This window comes from Paramisgurnus dabryanus, chromosome 8 (assembly GCF_030506205.2).
Source record: "Paramisgurnus dabryanus chromosome 8, PD_genome_1.1, whole genome shotgun sequence".
Taxonomy (NCBI): Eukaryota; Metazoa; Chordata; class Actinopteri; order Cypriniformes; family Cobitidae; genus Paramisgurnus; species Paramisgurnus dabryanus.
The window spans coordinates 13,542,449-13,561,330 of record NC_133344.1 but is presented as its reverse complement, the minus strand read 5'-3'; the positions used below and the strand labels follow the sequence as shown (position 1 = coordinate 13,561,330).

Genomic DNA, 18,882 nt, shown 5'->3' with positions numbered 1-18,882 from the left:
ATCATCTTTCAGACGAACACAACTTGAGTTATTTTAGTAAATGTCCTGGCTCTTACAAGCTTTATAACGGTTAACAACAGGGTCCACGACTTTCAAGCCCAAAAAACTGCATCCATCCTTTAGAGAAGTAATCCACACGGCTCCAGGGGGTTAATGACGGCCTTCAGAGGGAATTCAATGAGATTTTGTAAGAAAAAAATCCATATTTAAAACTTTATAAACTATAATAACTATAGCTTCTATAAGGTTTAACTCGTCTTGAAAAAAAGCTGTAGAGACCGACCATGTCAAAACTTAGAAGAGCCACTTTGTCGTTTTCAGTGAGTTTGCTTAATGATTATAATGTTATCTACTAATATCATTGTATTTTGGAGGCTTGATTGTAAACAACTTCAAAAACTTCGAAAACAAATGGAAGAAAAAAATATTTTGTTAAATTTAGCTTTTTTATTAAATCAGACAGAAATGTAGTAGCTACTATTAGCTTTCATCTGTGTACACATACTGTGTCCTTAAAGTTTCGGCTGTATTATTTGTGTCTCTTTTAAAAAAAATATGTTTATTGTCCCCCAGCTGTCAAATGCACAGATGAAACTCTACCCATCAAAGCCAGGTATCCCTCAAAGAGGACATCTGCTTGTTTTTGGCAGGACAATACAGGCCGCTTCCCAGCAAGCGGCTTCGCATTGCCAAAATAACTTGAAGATGTATGATATTCCAACGTGTACGCAAAGTCAACAGGTGTTCAATGTGTTTGCTTTCATTACTTTTACATCTTATATTTTTTACATTCTAAAAGTATACGCATTGTCTATTCTTGGGCTATGGTTAGACATCTTTAGACTTTCACTGGCAGCCCAAATTTAGCCTTGTTTTAGCCAAAATTGGTTGCTTGGTTTGCTCTTGCACAACATGCACAAATCTACATCTGTGCACCATGCACCTTTTAGGACAACAGGAAATATTGTATATGAAAAGAGTAACACGCTGTCTGCCAAAAATGCAGAGAACATTTTACTGGTAAGCATCAAGATGAGTTTCTAAGATTTTTAACTGTTTTTAAAGGAAGGAAGATAGGCTATACAGTATTAAACAACAAATGTCTTACCAACAATTAACCCTGTAATCATTTGAACCATAACTTTTGTTTCTTAAGCAAGCTCAAATTTTGCTAAAAATCCCCTTTTTTTCACTTATTTCAGCTACTGAGCATATGCTTAGATTCTCAAGCCCCTCCCACAGAGAATCATCAGTTGTTTTCGATTGATGATTGGGTTCTGGAAGGTGGGACTAAATGTTCTCTCACTTGGCTGGCTTTCAATTTGCTTGTGCAGGATCTGGTCAGACGAAGTGAAAATAAAAAAGAAGTAAGGTATGTTATATTTTCATCTTATTTTAAGATCACTTCTGCCTGTAGTTTATACTGGGCTTCAGCAATTCAGTTTTTTATATAGTAGATGTACATTTTTATGAAGACCCTGCTGATCTGTGTAGATGTACTTGCGTAGTTACTTTAGCCTACTTAAGTACAGTATATTTTGACTATTTTGTACCTTATTCAATAGTTGCTCGATGATGTAAACAACTTTTGGTTTAACTCCACTACATTACAACTGAAACGACAGTGACTCATTACGTTTTGCACTGTGCAAAAGAGATTTGTTGTTTTTGCAATGTTATAGTGATCATATACTGTATAATATTTTCCGTCTCTTTATTATAATACAACTAGAAAATACAGGAAATCTGCATGTAGGATTAAAAACAGTATAAACGTATTTAGGGTAAATTCCCCTTCCACTTGAGGAATGGCAGGAAACTGCAAGATCTCTTGAACCTAAATAAGATGAAATCCTAATTTTAATCGAATGACTTCAGGACTTCAGTCTCCTGAAAAAAGCTCAAGATGTGTGCCGTGCCAAGACAGGTGACACTAAATACTGACTGATGCCTAAAGAAAACATTTAGTTCTGAAAATGGTTTTGTTTTTAATGTTGTGAACATATTTCCTGTATTTTTTGTTTGTAAAAGTAGCTAATTTATTGCAAGCGTTTATGCTTGCAGGCTTATGGTGTTGCCAGATTACACTTTGAAAGTAACACTGGTGTTAGAAAATCTTTATTCTGTATGTTTTAAAGGGGAAGCACATTAGACTTTCCTCAAAGGAAGTTCAGCTTCCGCCCATGAATTATTTTATTATTAGCGTACTTCTACAGTTTGCAGAGTAATACTGTATGTGCTGCACTGAAGAATTTGAAATAATGCGAGTTTCAGAGAAAATAGGAATGCTTATGAAAAACTACCTGTACACTGTAATTTCTGTATAGCCTATGTTTTATTTAGTGTTAATAACATGAAATATTTTTCTTTTAGTAAATGATAAACAACATAATTTTGACCTGAAGCTATGGATTTGTTACTTCATTTACTTTTCCAAGGTAAAGTGTCTTTCTTCTGTTTGTCATTCATGTCTTTAGGCTTCTGATATTCTGAATAAATATTAAGAAAAAAATATCTAAACAAATTTACATAAGACTTGCATGACATCAGTAGCTGTATTCAAGTGCGACATTTTGATAAACAACAATTATTACAAAGATGCTTAATGTCTCACAATTTTTATCTATTAATCTCCAAATATATAATTTCTGCTGCATCTTACCCCATAGACCTTAAAAAAAATCTTACGTTTTTATATTATAACAAATAATTAGAGATTTACAGCAGTAAACTTTTTCACTGGATTTTTCTCACAGGTGTTCTGCTGTATGAGACTCTGGCATGGGAAGTGAGAATGCCAAAGGAAATTCATGGCCTCAGTGGATCCTGTCTGGTTATACCGTGCTCTTACTCTTACACTTCATACCCACCAACTTACACACGTAGAGTTGTGTGGTATCAGTGGGTGTCGAGTGGCTACCCTATAGTCTGTGATCCCTTGTATCCAGACTATGTCATTGACGAGTTCAAAGGAAAAACTTATATATATAGGCCTACAAACTCAGATTGGGATTGTAGTCTGCTGATCAAAAGCGTGGATCCGTCTCACAATGAAGAAAAATTATATGCATGGATTGACCCAGAAAATATTGGATGGCGCACCTATGAGTTTTATGACGTGACCTCCACGATTTTTGTTGACAGTATGTGAATACTTTTCTTTAACTTATTGTTTTATTCATGAATTCTCTAGCTGTCTAATTATGAGCAACTGGGGACATTGATGTCATGTTCTAATTCTATTGTTTCTACCCATGTAGCAGATCCAAGGCAGCCCACTATCAATATTTATGGAGGTGCAACAACTGGTGACAGCATTACAGTTGCATGTTTTACCTACCACACCTGTCCATACAGCAAACCAAACATCATTCTGAAGGGTATTGAAGGATCTGATAAAATAGATGATTTCCATATTGAAAACGGTCTGTGGAAAATCGCATTGACACGCACCGGTGTTGTGAAGGATGAGCAGTCAGATATTGAGTGTACTGTAACACATCATGGAGGCATAACAACAAGAGCTACAAAAACCATGAACATTAAAGCTACAAAAAGCACAACTGCAGTCTGTGAGTATGAACACGTGAATGCATAAAGAATGTGTGTCTATATGCTAATTTCAATTACTGATTTATATCAGCCTAATAATCACCCTTATTTCATTATTGGTACATGCTCAAATTAGTTTTGACTAATACTGTTTCATTAAAGATATTAAGGAAAGTTTATTCTTGTAACGTGTTGAGGTGTGGGGGACGACGACACAAGAGTACAAAATACCATATATTTACTAAACTTACAACTAACACCCTTACACAAGTAATATAAGTCAATAACCGACCACGACTGAACTAAGGTAAGGGAATACACAGTGAGACAGGTGAAAACAATGATGATGATGATTAATTAAGCAGTGAGCGGTGCAGACAATAAAAGATAAGGGAAAACTTACACAACAAAGACTAAACCGTAACAGTACAGTACGCCCCCTCCCCCTAGTCGCGTCCCGTGTCATAACTAAAACCAAAGTGGGGGTGCAACGACAACGAAAAAGACAAAAGGTAGTGACGATGATGGAAGGAGCCCAGAACAGGATGAGCCTGATGGTTGGCCAGAGATCAGCCGGAGGGAAGCCCTAGGGTGGAGTTGCCACAGGGAGGAGCCATGGTGAAGGGATCCTGGGGACAAGTAATGGAAACGCCAGGTTGGAAAAAGGTGACCTCTGTGGAGCCGAGGTGCCGGGAGGCCAGGGCAGAGTCGACAAGTCTGGCGGCTGAGGTGAAATTTCCTCTGGAAATCAGGGTCCCAGAGTCTGGAGGAAGAGTGGAGAGGCACACAATTCATATTGCTTGAGGTCCAGTGTAAAGTTTCCACAGTCAGTGATGGTTTGGGGTGCCATGTCATCTGCTGGTGTTGGTCCACTGTGTTTTCTGAGGTCCAAGGTCAACGCAGCAGTATACCAGTAAGTTTTAGAGCACTTCATGCTTCCTGCTGCTGACCAACTTTGTGGAGATGCAGATTTCATTTTTCAACAGGACTTGGCACCTGCACACAGTGCCAAAGCTACCAGTACCTGGTTTAAGGTCTATGGGGTATTGTGAAAAGGGAAGATGCGATATGCCAGACCCAATCATGCAGAAGAGCTGAAGGCCACTATCAGAGCACCCTGGGCTCTCATAACACCTGAGCAGCGACACAGACTGATCAAGTCCATGCCGCATTGTTGCAGTAATCCAGGCAAAAGCCTCAACTAAGTATTGAGTTTTGTACATGCTCATACTTTTCATGTTTATACTTTTCAGGTGGCCAATATTTCTAAAAATCCTTTCTTTGTATTGGTCTTAAGTAATATTGTAATTTTCATATTTTTGAGATAATTTTACAATGGAAGAATGCTGTGCGGTAGACGTTGGAGAAATGAAAGTTAGATTCCTGTCGACATCACACCTAGGTTCTTGACTGTGGAAGTTGGCACAACAGTGCAGCCGTCTATAAGCAACTTTTTTGCATAGTTGTGTTTGACACATGAAAACTGTAACAATGTATCTTACAAGGTAACATGATGTAACTGTGCTCTCACTTAAAATGTGTCCCCACATTAAGTCCTTGAATTTGAGGGTATTGAACCTGGAAAGTCCTTGAAAGGTCCTTTGATTTGAAGTTAACCAAGGTGTGGGAATCCGGTAAAGAGGTCTTGAGGGTTATTGTGATTTTCTTATATGATTTTGCAGATATATTTATATCTGGTGGTTTTTATAGCCTGTCTGTAGTGTTTAACACAGTGTTTTACATAGTACACCATATCTCTAACTCAATGTGCTCCTCCAATTAAGCGCCATTTTTCTGGCTGCCTTTTTAAGAGCTGTGGTATGATGGTCATTCCATGGTGCTGGCATTTTTTCCTTGATTCTCTTTGAACTAATGTGAGTAACTGCTTCCAACGTGCTAGAACAAATGTTGTTCAAGGTTTCTATTACAGCGTCCAGATCTTCACGGTTATCTGCTACATGTTTCATATGGGACAGGTCTGCGAGATTACTAATAAAGCTATCTTTAGTAGTGGAAATTATTTTTCTATATTACTAATATTGAGCACAATGTGTTTATGGCTATGCGTGGGCCCTGTCACGTTTTGTCTAATACAGGGAGAGTTAAGAACATTCATGAAAGCTAGTCCTAACGCATCTTTTGGGTTATCAATGTGGATATTAAAGTCACCAACGATAAGAGCTAGTAAGATATTAATAGACACAATTTCTTTTTCACAACTATTTAAGAAAGTAATGCAGACATTGTTAAATCTATTCACATGTGTTGCATGGGTGTAAAGCAGTGGATCAATATTTGATGTGCTTTGTAAACATTTTATTGCGGTCTGCAGGTATTCCGGAGATAATCTGTATAGTATGCTACATAAAAATTATTTAATGTGATTGCTTAACATTATTAAGTTGTTGAAATAATTTAAAATCTGTAAAGATGCTTTTGCATTTGTTTCAAACAAACAACGCACAACAGAGTTTTTAATAAATAAAGGCTAAAATAAATCAAAACACCAGGAAAGCATTTTACAGATCTGTGTAATCTAATGAGTTTTTAAATGCACTTTTTCAGATGCACTTTTTCAGATGCTTTTTATCCAAAGCTTACGTGTAAGAGTGTGTTTAATATTTTGTCTAAGTTAATAATGAGGGGATGTACTAAAATACTTTACTCTGTCCATTACTAATAGAGGTTTCCATTGTCAATTCTGCACAAATTTATTCATCACATTAAAACTAACATAAAACTATACATCACAAAAAACTAAATGTATGTCTTGCTTCTTCCTTTAGCCATTTCCCAAAATGGAACTGATGTGATGACCTTTGACACGAAGACAAATATGGCTTACATTCTATCGCCTATATTTGTCTTGCTTGTCATTTGCATACTTGCTGGAGTCATCATATACAAGAAGTGTAACAGGTACATGTGTGTAACATAAGGGTAACATATTCTTATACCTTATCTCAAATTAACATTGTCAATATGAATTGTAGGTCTTCACCTAATGATACGCAAGAATCACAGACTAAACAAAGGTAAGCTTATCTATGTAGCTATTTTTTCACCACATTACCATATGGAGAAGCCTGAACTATACTTTATATAGTATCACACTTCCCTTTGTTTTTGTTAGGCAATATAAGCAAACAGTTTCTCATTTAATGGTGTAGCATTTTTGCTGAAAGTAGCCAGGCTTTTATTGAAATGAATGGGATCATAATGCTCTGCCACAGCTAGTTGCTGGCAGTGTGAACGGGGCTTATGCTAAAACTGTTTATCCAAAAAGTCTAAATAACAGCATCACTGGCTACATATCAAATGGAACACTTCATGTAGACTTGCAGACTTGTTGACTTACAATGGCTACCCCATGGGCTTGCCAGTTAAGCCCAGAAGACCGTATGGTATCCTATTTGGCATTTTATGGTTCAGAAGAGTGCTCATTGGCACCCCTTTTTCTGAGCCTGCACTTGTGTGAGATTTATTGCAGACTTCTTCCCGACAGCCAAAAGTGGTATTACATCACGAAAGTGCAAACTTGTAGGAAGACCGTGGGTGTTTAAGTTGACATTTGCGATAATGACATCCTTTTTCTCAAATGAATGAGTTTGATGGCGTTTGATGGATCAGTATGAATTGTCCTTAATAAAATCATCTGCTCACAGGTCAAAGGATGCACATGCAGTATCAGAAAACAATCCCTCCTCTAACACTTATATGCCATCACCAAAAAGGTACTGTGTGTTTGAACCCAGTCAGTCTCTAAAGCTGTATTTTTTCAGTGGAGTATTATATTGATTTAATGCTATATTGTTTACCTCTTATTTGTTTCCTGTGCAACCCAGTGAGCAAAAATACTACACTGTAAGTATATAACTAATCATAACCATTTCTTTGGTTAACACTCAATTTTTGATGTCTGAAATGTTATTGACTGATCTTATCTGCATGTCTCTTTTGAAACTTTAAGAATGAGAATGAGAATGAGGAGTTTTACAGCAACGTTGAAGATCTCAACAATTATGAAAATGCATAATGAATATATCTCCAAAATTTACTCAATACAGTGTTTTTATACAGATAAAGCCAACAGTTGTCAACATTTAACCATTGTTATGGGTACTTTTTATGTTAAATGCATTATTAATTTGGTTTGGTATCTGTATCTCTGTTTGGCTTCAATGGGCAAGTTCGCTAAGCAAACAGTTTTTTTATGTATAGAAATATCAACGTAAACATAAAATATTGTAATTCTGTTTTAACTGAGAATTACATTTAAATAACCATACACTTAAAGGTATAGCGGAAGATTTTCTTTTTCCAGGTGGATCACCAAGACTATTGGTCATCCCAGTTGTCAATCATTCTGGTGATATGTTGACGTAAGGCCGTCGTACGTGCTTGTCCCTAGGTTCGCTTTCTGCACATGTGCACTTTCAGGTGTATATGTGTGGTGGGCTACGGTTTCAGCCATTCATTGAAGCTCGCATTCTCATCGTGTTTTTTCAAAATGTCTTAGGGTTGCAAGAGAAAAGGTGTCTTAAGAATTGTATGACAAGAAGAGAAATGCATATGAAGAAAGAAACAAGACCAGAGTATTTTTTGGAGAATATTTTACACAGGTTGGGCTTCCCACTGAGGCCTAAGTTGCGAAGTTTCTACTCGACAGGTAAGTTTGGCATGCTATTTGGAGGAATCCATTTAAAATCACTGCTAGTAAAAGTTGATGTAAGCTATGATTAGCGATGCTAGCCCTGGCACAAGTCACGAACCGCGCAGACACGGTAAACATCTCAATGTATGAGCCATTCCGACAGCAACTTGTACAGTAAACAGAGCGAAGAGAAGAGGCTTGTGCATGCTCTCTCTCATGCATGCGTTTAATAGGCATTCCCTCTCTGGAGCAGGTAGAGTGTTGCGCACGTGTATTTTTTTTAAATAAAGTGGAGGGGCGGTTCTTTTTAAAAAATTCAGGAAAATATTCCGCTATACTTTTAAAAATTAAAAATGTTAAACACATTAAGGTTCTACCCAATGTCATAGAAGTACCATATGTAAACCTTTCTGTTACTTTGAAATGGACAAAGATATTTAAACTGTTAAAAAAGGTTTAAATGTTTATTTTAAAGGTTTTTCGGAGGATTTTCTTTTTCTGGGTGGATCATCAAGACTATTGGTCCTCCTAGTTGTCAATCAGGAGTGTTGCGCTATTGCATTTTTTTAAAAAAGCGGAGAAGGCGGTTATTTTCTAAAATTCAAGAAATCCTCCGCTACACCTTTAAGAACTTTACTTTACATAATGTAATAGTATGACAAATATGTAAATATTGTGCTTTTGGTGGCTTCATTAATTGGAAATTAAATAACAATATTGAAACAATAATGAGACATATTTTATTATTTATATAAATCATAATGTCAATAAACAATAAACTGAAATTACAGATGTTTTAGTTGGGTTTTTTTGTCAGTGGGGATAATTTCTGCGGGGATAATTTTAGTAGCTTTTACCTTTCAGTGCTCCAGTGATAAATGTAAAAGTAAAAAGTTACTGTATTACTCACTGTATACAGTAGGAAGGGGCATACTTACCCATTAGGCAAAGGATGGCAATTGTCTTGGTCCCCGGGCTACCAAGGGGCCCCAAAGCACAGGGGTGTACTTGATGAGCTGACACTTTTTGGGGTTTATTTACATGTTGCTGCTGATTGGACTCCAGTTCTGACACACCCACCAAACAAGAGAAAACGTATCTCAAACCCTGGCTCTCAAACAGAATTCCATTACGCTGCCTATGAAGTATGTCCGAATGTGTTTCTCGGAGCTGCCTTCATGCCTCCGAAGTCATTGCCTCATGAGGCAGTGAGGCAACAAGTCAGCTGCCTAAGCTTTCGGATGCAGCCCCTGTTGCATACCGGTGAACACCGTTTCCGGGAAATATTTTGTTCAACCAGGAAACTGTAGCATAACATTGCACACTGATTTGAACTTGAACATGCCCCAGGTAAACCAGCTAGTCAAGGTGTTCAGGGTTGCTTGATAATTACAGATAGGTGTTTTGGAGCTGGGATGGAACTTAAGTTTGCAGCAAGATTTATTAGCAAGATTTAGCAATCTATCTGTCTTATCATGTTTTATTGTGCTACCTAGCTGTATTTCGTGTAAGTGTGTATTAGTACATGTTAACGGTGTACAAAAGGTACAAATCCCAAAATAAATGATGACACGAGTTATCGTTTCCAACATAAACATCTTTTCTTGGACTACAACAAACATCCGCTTTAAAAGCCCGGTTCTGACAATTCTCTATTTAGATGGCGGAATTTGTAAACTGAAAAACTAAGCGGAGGAAGAAGACCCCCAGTTTAAAGGTATAGTTCACCCATAAATGAAAAATTCTGCCATCATTTACTCACTCTCATGTTGTTACAAACCTGATGAACACAAAGGAATATATTTTGAGAAATGTTTGTAACCAAACCGTTCGTGGACCCTATTTACTTCCATAGTAAGAAAAAAGAATACTATAAAAGTAAATGGGCTCCACGGACCGTTTGGTAATTTTTGTGATAAATCTTTGTACTTTGAGTGATTTGAAGTGTTTTGTTTAATTGTGCCCAAGCTCTCTAGAAGTTTTTTCTTTCAAATTATTTTTGAGAGGCGTAGTGTTACATATAGTCAGGGTGCGATTTGCCGGGGGGGATGCGTGGGATTTCCCCCTTTCTGGTCAATGTATCCCTGCCTCTGCTTAATAATTTTTATCCCCGGTGGGGATAAATTTATCCCCCCCCTCAAAGTGATCAGTGCTACTACACTTGTGGCGAGACGGATCACAAAACTTATCACTGATCCGTGGTTTGATTAAAGTCAATTTTGTTTTAAAATGCGCTGCTTTGGCTGGCTCTGATACAGCTGCCGCGCAGCCTCTCTGTATTCACCACTCTGCATGCAGACTTGCTCAATGTCCCGCCCACGGCGCTATCTGATTGGTTACAGACCCGGTTACACCTCACGAGTAGCCTATCAACACATGCGAGATGGTTATGGAGCTGTGTGTCGAAACGGTGTAAGGCAGCATATTCATCCGCATATTATTAAAGCGGGAATAAACATCACAATCTGATTATCTGTTTATGATGACAAGCAGAGTTAGTGTCCCAGTCACACCACTGAGAATGGCCGAAGTTACACGCAGATGAGGCGTTTAGCGAGGCGAGGGCGCGTCCAGTTTGCGCAAATGAGGCTAGTGACTATACATAATGCATCTGTCTTTTCTATCATTTCACTGTAGCTCCGCATTGCGGTGTAAAGTTAATATTATTACTTTAAAAGCAGCAGTAAAACTGTTTCTACTGTAATGGTTTAACTTTGCAATCAAGACATTGTTCATATTTATATTTAAGTTGACACTACATTGTGCCATACAGTTTTGCCATTCAAGATTTAATTCTTACGCGTTTTTCGTTGTGCATGATCACAGTTCATATGTGTGGGGAAAGATAAGCTATTAGAATAAAAATATTGCGTTAGGCTGCTTCATGAGTTAATAAGAAAAAATATTTTACAATTCCTGCAAATTCAGTGATGAGTTCATGTTCTCATTATTTATTTTTATGAATTAAAATGTTTTGAAATGTGCTGTGGACAGAGACGCATTATGTCAAGAATTATAAAAAATCGTCAATAAGCTCATAATTTGCGCTAAAATAGTCTAAATGTTAAGTTTTAAAACCATTTTAAAAAGCTGGTTATATTTTGATGTTTCTGCGCAAGTTCAGCAGACAGTGAGGTTCGGGTTGTTCCGATCAGAGCTCGTGAGCGGAGAGCGCATTTCTGAATATTAGAAATATTTTAATTAGAAATATATAAAAAAAATAATAATAATATTATAATGGATTTTTGTTAGGTCAGACAATGATTACCAAATTTCTCTCTCATATTGCTCTTCTTAACCACTGAAAACAGTCAAAAAAGTAAAAACTAGTGGTGGGTACAAAATAACTCATGACGAAATATGGTGGGTGCCCACCGTCGCCGAAATCGACGCCTATGAAAACATCCCCCCCTCTGTTTTTTTCACAAATCGCACCCTGCATATAGTTAAGGTTTACCTTAAGAGTCTTCATAGTGTGCTAAGACTCGAAAAAAAAAAAAAAATGGGAAAGGCAGCCCAGAACAGCAAAACAGTAGGAGTGAGCCAAAACAATGAGGAGGAAGAAACCAAAAAGATCACAGGAAGGGTGGTGGGGCTGTGGAGTTTGGACACAACAGAAATGAATTAGGTCAACACAAACCAACTCATGGCCTTATCAAGATCAACAAAACTGGCAGTCCAACCAAAGACAACCAGGCTAATTCAATGGTAATTTCATCATGATTTGTAATTTGAATAAATGTATGTTTTAGCAAAAGGATATAGTTAGGACTTGGTCCAATCTTTGGGCTACAGGAGTAAATTCAGCATTGTTATTATTTATAAACCCTTATAATGTGACCAGATGTTTCCTGTTGTTAATAGTTATTAGAAACCTTTACAATGTGAACGGATATTATCTGTAAGACATTTCTTTTTAAACAATATGTGAGCTCTGTAGATTTTCCTTAAAACTTAAAAGCAATTAACTCTCTTGATTTGAAGGAAGGAGTCTTGGCAATTTTGCAAATGAATTCCATCTTGGTTTATTACATATGAAAATAAAATGGCAAATTATTGGACAGGCTCTCCTGCCACTCCTGCTTGTTGTGTGTGGGAAGGACAGAACCCAAATGCAGACAGCTCATAACAAAAGACTATAAAAATAACAGAAAAATACCCTCAAGGGGGCAAACAAGGACAATAAATACAGCAGGGCAAGACATGATACACACCCCCAAGGTGTAATGATAGCCATTATGGCTCCCTCTGCTGGCCTTCATCAGCTGGTTCATCAATACATCTGCCTCAGGACTCCTTTACCCATCATCCCTGGCACTAGTGTGATCATCACCACTCCCGTTTCTTGTTTTGCCATTATCTGGACTTTATAAACATGCTCACACTGCAAAGTATTTTTAGCACTGTCTGCACTACCAAGCACTTTCCTGTCTATCTGTTCTGTGCCGTTTTGTTTTTGACCTGTGCCTGTTTATTGTGTTTGATTGTTTGCTGCCTGCACTTACCTATGCCTGGATATTATACTAAGTATTTATTATTTATTTTAAGTTTGAATGGTATTGCATTTCTCAAAAGCAGAGCATAGGTAATGAGCTAGGCTAGAGACCATTTGTTCCATACTTCGGCATATATTTTAGCCTTACAATGGATATGTGAAATGCAACGATAATGAACTTTTTTAAATTGCGGTTTAGACAACAATCCTATCTTTATTATTGTCCATACAAAAAATATGAATGTATGCTTAATTTCTTTTTTCTTTTTATTCATAATTATAGCCGGGTAGCTGGCATGACATTAAACTATTAATAAACAAATGAAAAATAAACACTGTTATAACACATCCCTTTCCCCACACTTTTTTGCTAAATCATCAAGCTACTCATTGTCATATTAAGTAGTGTACTGTCCCCCTTCCCTTAAAGCAAATGTGGTCTCAAGTAGAGCTGAAGATCTTTGCCCGAACCCGACGGGACCCGACGGGCTCGGGCGGGTTCGGGCTTCCTTTCTAACATTTTACACGGGCTCGGGGCGGGCTCGGGCTTGCGCTCCGGCTTTGTGAGGTAAATGAGCGGTCAAGTTCAATCAGTAGCGCAGGATCGCGCTGAATTCATTAACAGTGGATTTAATGATTTTCCTCATCAAAAACATGTAGCCTACTCTTGGTGAGTAGGTTTTTCAATGTATAACTAAATATGAATCGAGTCTTAAATACATAATTTAGACAGAGGATATAGACTAATGTTGGCAGTAATGGAGAGAAGTGCCGACGCAAATCCCGCGGAGCCTTTCTCTTAATTTCGTTATTGCCAAATACCCATCTTAATTCAGAATGTATTATCTTAATTTAATTCGTTAAGAAATAATAATTTTATTGGCATATTTATAGTGTATTGCATAAGCCTATTTAGAATGAGATGTTACAATGTTACAGATGACTTATTTTATTTCTTTGTTTCAACTTCCAAGTGGCGTGTAGATTATTAGTCATGAATAAATAATGTTTAAACCTGTGTAAATTTCTCATTCTTGACAAAAGCTGTGTGTGTGCGCACATTTAAATAATGTCGGGCTGTAAACGGGTTCGGGCTTTTAAATAGCTGTCAATCTAAATGTACGTTCGGGTTCGGGCTGCATTCTGTCGGGCTCCGGACATTTCGGGCTTAACTTTTAAGGCCCGATTACAGCTCTAGTCTCAAGACACCATGTGTGAATAGGGCCTATGTTACATGAAATTGGAATGATGTGAAGTAAATATTAGGACTTTTATTGAAATATTCATGTACTTGCATATAGTTACTTTGGGATTATGTAATTATGTGTCCTTTTGCAATTTATTAAACAAAATTTGGTTAGCATTATGAAACAAATTAATTGTTTCTTTTTCAGATGGTGGAGCAACCTTTTCAAGAGGAAATTGTTGACGATGTCACAGAGGATGATGGTGTGGTGGTGCCAGAGATCTATTGTCTTTTGTCAAAACAAAAACTCATTGTTCCGAATGGATTGATTAAGTCTTTGATATCACCATTGAATATCAAGGAGTTATACCTACAGACACTTGTCATCTAAAGACTGTGCTCCATTTAAATTGTGAAAGTCATTTTCAGGTTTGAAAGATGTAGAAGTTGGTTCACAGTTGTACTGTTCTTTTAAAACAATTTCCCACCTGTAATCACAATGGAGACATCTCTGACTGCTGGACTTCCCCATCTACATATGCATCTGCAGGGTTATTCATGCCAACACTTCATAGCGTTGTGCTGGTAATTTATCTTGATATCTCGTTGCAGTCCCCTGGGTGCTTCATCAACTCAGCACAGCATTAAATAAGTGATTTCCTTAAAAGAGCAGCAGAAGTTGAATTTGTGAATTTTTAAAGACAGCCATTCTCCCGTTGCATGGCAAGTTCCTTTTTTTTAAAGATGTAATTTTGTCTGTGCAGTTCTGGATGTGGGAGATATATTGTTCCCTGGTATGGCCACGTTCTTTGTCTCTCGTGCCTGAGAGTGCTGAGGGTTAATGTTCCCCATGCGTGAACATGACCCTCTTGGATTTGCGGAGACGTGTTTCGTACCTCCGGGAATGTCACCTCCCCACCTTTCTGTTGCGTATCCCCATTAAAGGTGCAGTGGCAAAACCCCGGAAAGATGAACTCCGTATAATAGTGCTTATTCGGTCTGCTGGTTCGTCCAATGGCTGTCAGCACCCCTGATCCATAGCCAGAGGTGCCGTTGGAGACTGGTGACGTGTGTTCTACGACATTCTCGGCCCTCACAAGGATTCTGTGTCTATCGCAGTATCGGAGAGGGGCCGTCTGACTCGAATCTGCTCCCTCCTGTGGGTAGGGTTTCGGAGCCCGTGTTCAAATACGAGATGGCGGCCATGTTCGCTCGGGCTGTGCAGACTGTCGACTCGAGTGGAGAACTTCTCCCCCACCTGAACCATCTCGCCTTGATGATTGGTACTGAGTCCCGCAAGGACAGCCCCTGCCACCTGTACCTTTTTTCCCGAGGTTCATGATGGTTGACACGGTGGGGAAAGCCTGCCCCTCGCTGAGGGCATCCTGCTACGGCCATTTTCATTCCTCCATCTGGCAGATCTGATGAACCCCCTGGTAGGAGTCTTCCCCGCCTGCCACAAAAGATAGAAAATGAAATCTAAGCGGCCCTGAGATGGGCAACCTGGAGATGGGGGGAATCACTCTTCAGGAGATGGTGAAGGCACCACTCCTTGGTTTTTCATTTCTGTTTCATAGATTTTTCAACCAGCACCCACAAACCACACATACAACGGAGTCTCTCCAGCTCAGCTACCCATCAGTGGAGCCAGGTGAGTGTTGGATTACACAACACTTCTGTCAATGTGGCCAATGAGCATTCATTGGTGATAACCTACTCTTGGAAACAGCTTTTCCAGCCATTTGCGTTGGCTTTTAGGCACAATCTGTATTGACTACACGATTCAGTTTGCCTGCCCCACCCAAATTTGAGCGATTCACTCCAGTTAAAAGCCTCTAACATGCACATATTACGTGCAGAGATTGCTGTCCTACTGACCATGGACGAGATCGAGCCGGTTCCTCCAGACGAGATGATTTCAGGGTATAACACTGAGACCCAGGCCTGGCTATGTGCCCAAAGTTCCCACCACTCTTTTAGAGATCAGGTGGTGAACTTGCAAGCGCTGCCTTTGGAGGAGGCAGACCCAGCCATAGCTTTGTTATGTCCTGTACAGTATGTGCACTTTGTGTGTATGTGAATTGAACTAAAAGCTTTAGAACCTCAGACCACCTCTTTGTTTGTTACGGTGGTGAGCTGAAAGGGAAAACTGTCACCAAGCAGAGGATTGCTCATTGGATTGTAGACACAATCGCCCTTGTTTATTAAAAGGAGGGCATTCCATGCCCCTTTGGTTGAGGGCCCACTCATCTTGGGCATTTGCTTGTGGTTCCTCTCTAATAAACATTTGAGAGCTGCCGGCTGGGCGACACCTAACACTTTCACTAGATTCTATAGTGTTCGTATTGAGCCGGTATCCTCTCGGGTTCTCTTGTTAAACTGGTGAGAACACCCAGGAGCGGCTCGTGTGTCGGCTTGCAGCCTTCGTTATGTTGCTGCACAACCGCAACATTATGAAAGGCCATCAGTGCAAAAATGTGACAAAAACTGTTTTTGTACTCCTCCACCACCTTTGTGGTTGATGTTGCGGAGCATCAGCTGTCAGCCTCCAATAGCTGCATACTTGAGAACCTGTGTTGGGCTAGGCATCCGGATTGCGTCCCCTTGAGGGTTCCTATCTAAGTATTCTGTGGATTTTATTTCTTTTTACCATGTTTCCCTTAGTATTAGATATACTATAAGGGTTTCCCCTCATGACCTTGAGTCCTCAAGATGTCACGCTATTGGTAGACCATACAGTGTTTTCACAACAAACATTTTCACAAACATCTCATTAATAATCATCAGTGTGTCTTGTCTTGTCTTGTCCTGCTAAGTGTCACGTTATTTATCTGGATTATTATTGTTGTTGTTTGCCCCCTCAAGGGTGTTTCTGTTATAATAAAAGTGTTTTTGTTCAAGAGCTGTCTGCAATTGGGTTCTGTCCTTCCCCACACATACATAACGCTTCCTGCCAGGATCCTTTACCGCCATTTTCTTTTACACAAGGTCCCGAAGAAAGCAGGTAAATCAGTCTCATAATATTCACACAGTTTAGCTAAATTAAATTGTTATTGCTCTGTCTGACTCTATGCAGCCAAGATAAACAAAAAAGTATTTTCCCAAGTACTTAGCTCTGATATACTGAACCAGGTAACAAATTAATGTTATCTTGTGTTACTTAATTCCCTTGTTAACGTATTATAACGTTAAACTTAGTAATACACAGTTTTAACAAAGAAGGATACTAAACGGAGGTATGAACGAAATAATTTAATCCTAATAAAACCATGACGTGCTCTATAAATTGGAGGTATGAAAATTGTGTTTGTAAACTGCCATTTAATAAAAGATTGTTTATTCAACAAATGATGCTCATCATGAGGAAATCATATAGGTGCCGGGCCCGTGCGTTAATGAGGTCCTTTGTTCTAGTTTGTTTATTCAGCAGTAAGTGCTTGCATTGTTCTCCTCAGAATTTCCCCACAGATTGACGGCTGTCTATTCCAAAATTAAATGCATGCCTGTTGTATTTTAAAATAAATATTCCTAACAGTAGTTAAATTAAAGTGTATATTTGTCAAATGTAAGGTCAATGTTTTAATATTATAAATGATGTTTTAATGGTGTGAACTAATATATTATTGCTGCATGTTAATGTGCATGATGCATTTTACTTCTGTATATTTCTAAGGCTGTTAAATTTGATATACTGTGGTGTAGTTTTTTCTCTAAAATACAGTGTTTTCAGTTGCTAACAAGCATTGTTCAATACTGAAACCACATTTTCAAAACTCTTCACACAGTGTACACTATACCAGCATGCATGGGCGAGGCTAGCCCCTTTTTAGGGGTGCTTCAGCACCCCTAAAAAGGAGCTCAGCATCCCTAAAACTTGGGGCAAGAAATTTAATTATTCTAAAATGTTCGTTCGTCTTTGACCAGGTTAAATAATGTCCAAAACATACTCCGTAGTTTGTGGTTTAAAATGAATAATAAGGTAGAAAATGAAAACCTCCCCGCTTAGCAAATGGTGTCATCCTCTTCTTCTACTTCTCTGTACCTGCATCGCTTAGCCCGACCATTCAGTGCGAAACACACGCAGAGTGAGAATCAGTTAAAAGTGTTGTGTTGCAACTTTTTTGTTCAAATCTTACAAAATGTTTACGTTATGTTTATAATGAGCGAGTACATCACGAATCAATCTTTCAAGCCGTGTTTTTGTCTTATAATGAATCACCATGGTACACGTATAATAAGTGTTTATTTTCGGATTATTTTAGTCCGGCGGGTACCCGCGTGCGGAGTAGCAAAGTACCTGGGTGACTCGTCCATAGACTTAAACGGAGAGAAGTAGCGCCGGTTACAATGTTCTTCCGCAAGACGCATGCAGTGCGTCTCAGTGGGTAGTTGCATGCGTGTGTCTCCGTTGTTAAAGTTTATTGTATGATTTAACGTTAATTTGAGACTTATTTTAACAATCGGGAGTCATGTAAACATGACATCACGTGCGTCTTTTCTGGCCAGTTGTTATGAAAACATGGCGTTTGGAACAGAGTGAAAACAAACTACATATCACTGTATACCACCAGTAGGCTACCGGTAAGTTATGTGTGAAATCACTAACTGTCTGACTATCAAACTAGACAATAAATATTTGTTTAGTTTGTCACATATAGACTAATATGAAGGGGATAACGTTTTTAACCCTTAGTACAGGAGTTACAAGTGTTTTGTTTTAGACATATAGTAAAGGTAATGGTTCAATTAAAGGACTGTTAAAAGAAAAACTGCAAATTAACAAACTATTAATAAACCTACCATATGTTGTAGGCATAAAAGTTATAAATTAGGAGATTTGTCATTTTGACAAAGGCTTAAAACGATACACTGTATATTCACATAAAACCATACCCACACTGCTGGTGTAGCCCACCTTTTGTCCTGAGACTTTAATATGGCACTAATGGCAAAAATGTGCTAGCTCACCATTAATTAGAAATAAAAAGGTTGGCA

The 18,882-nt window shown here is 38.4% G+C and overlaps 2 protein-coding genes across 2 annotated transcripts in view; both read left to right on the top strand.

Moving 5' to 3' along the window:
* Positions 1–18,882, top strand: part of LOC135770774 (uncharacterized) — a 124,325-nt gene that overhangs the window by 13,106 nt on the left and 92,337 nt on the right. The window lies entirely within an intron of this gene.
* LOC135770779 (uncharacterized) lies at positions 371–9,074 on the top strand. The gene is made up of 9 exons (XM_065280575.2): positions 371–1,372; positions 2,374–2,438; positions 2,757–3,143; positions 3,261–3,572; positions 6,339–6,471; positions 6,546–6,587; positions 7,218–7,286; positions 7,398–7,416; positions 7,529–9,074. The coding sequence occupies exons 2-9, from the start codon at positions 2,408–2,410 to the stop codon at positions 7,586–7,588; spliced, it is 1,053 nt and encodes a 350-aa protein (XP_065136647.1). The 5' UTR covers positions 371–1,372; positions 2,374–2,407; the 3' UTR covers positions 7,589–9,074.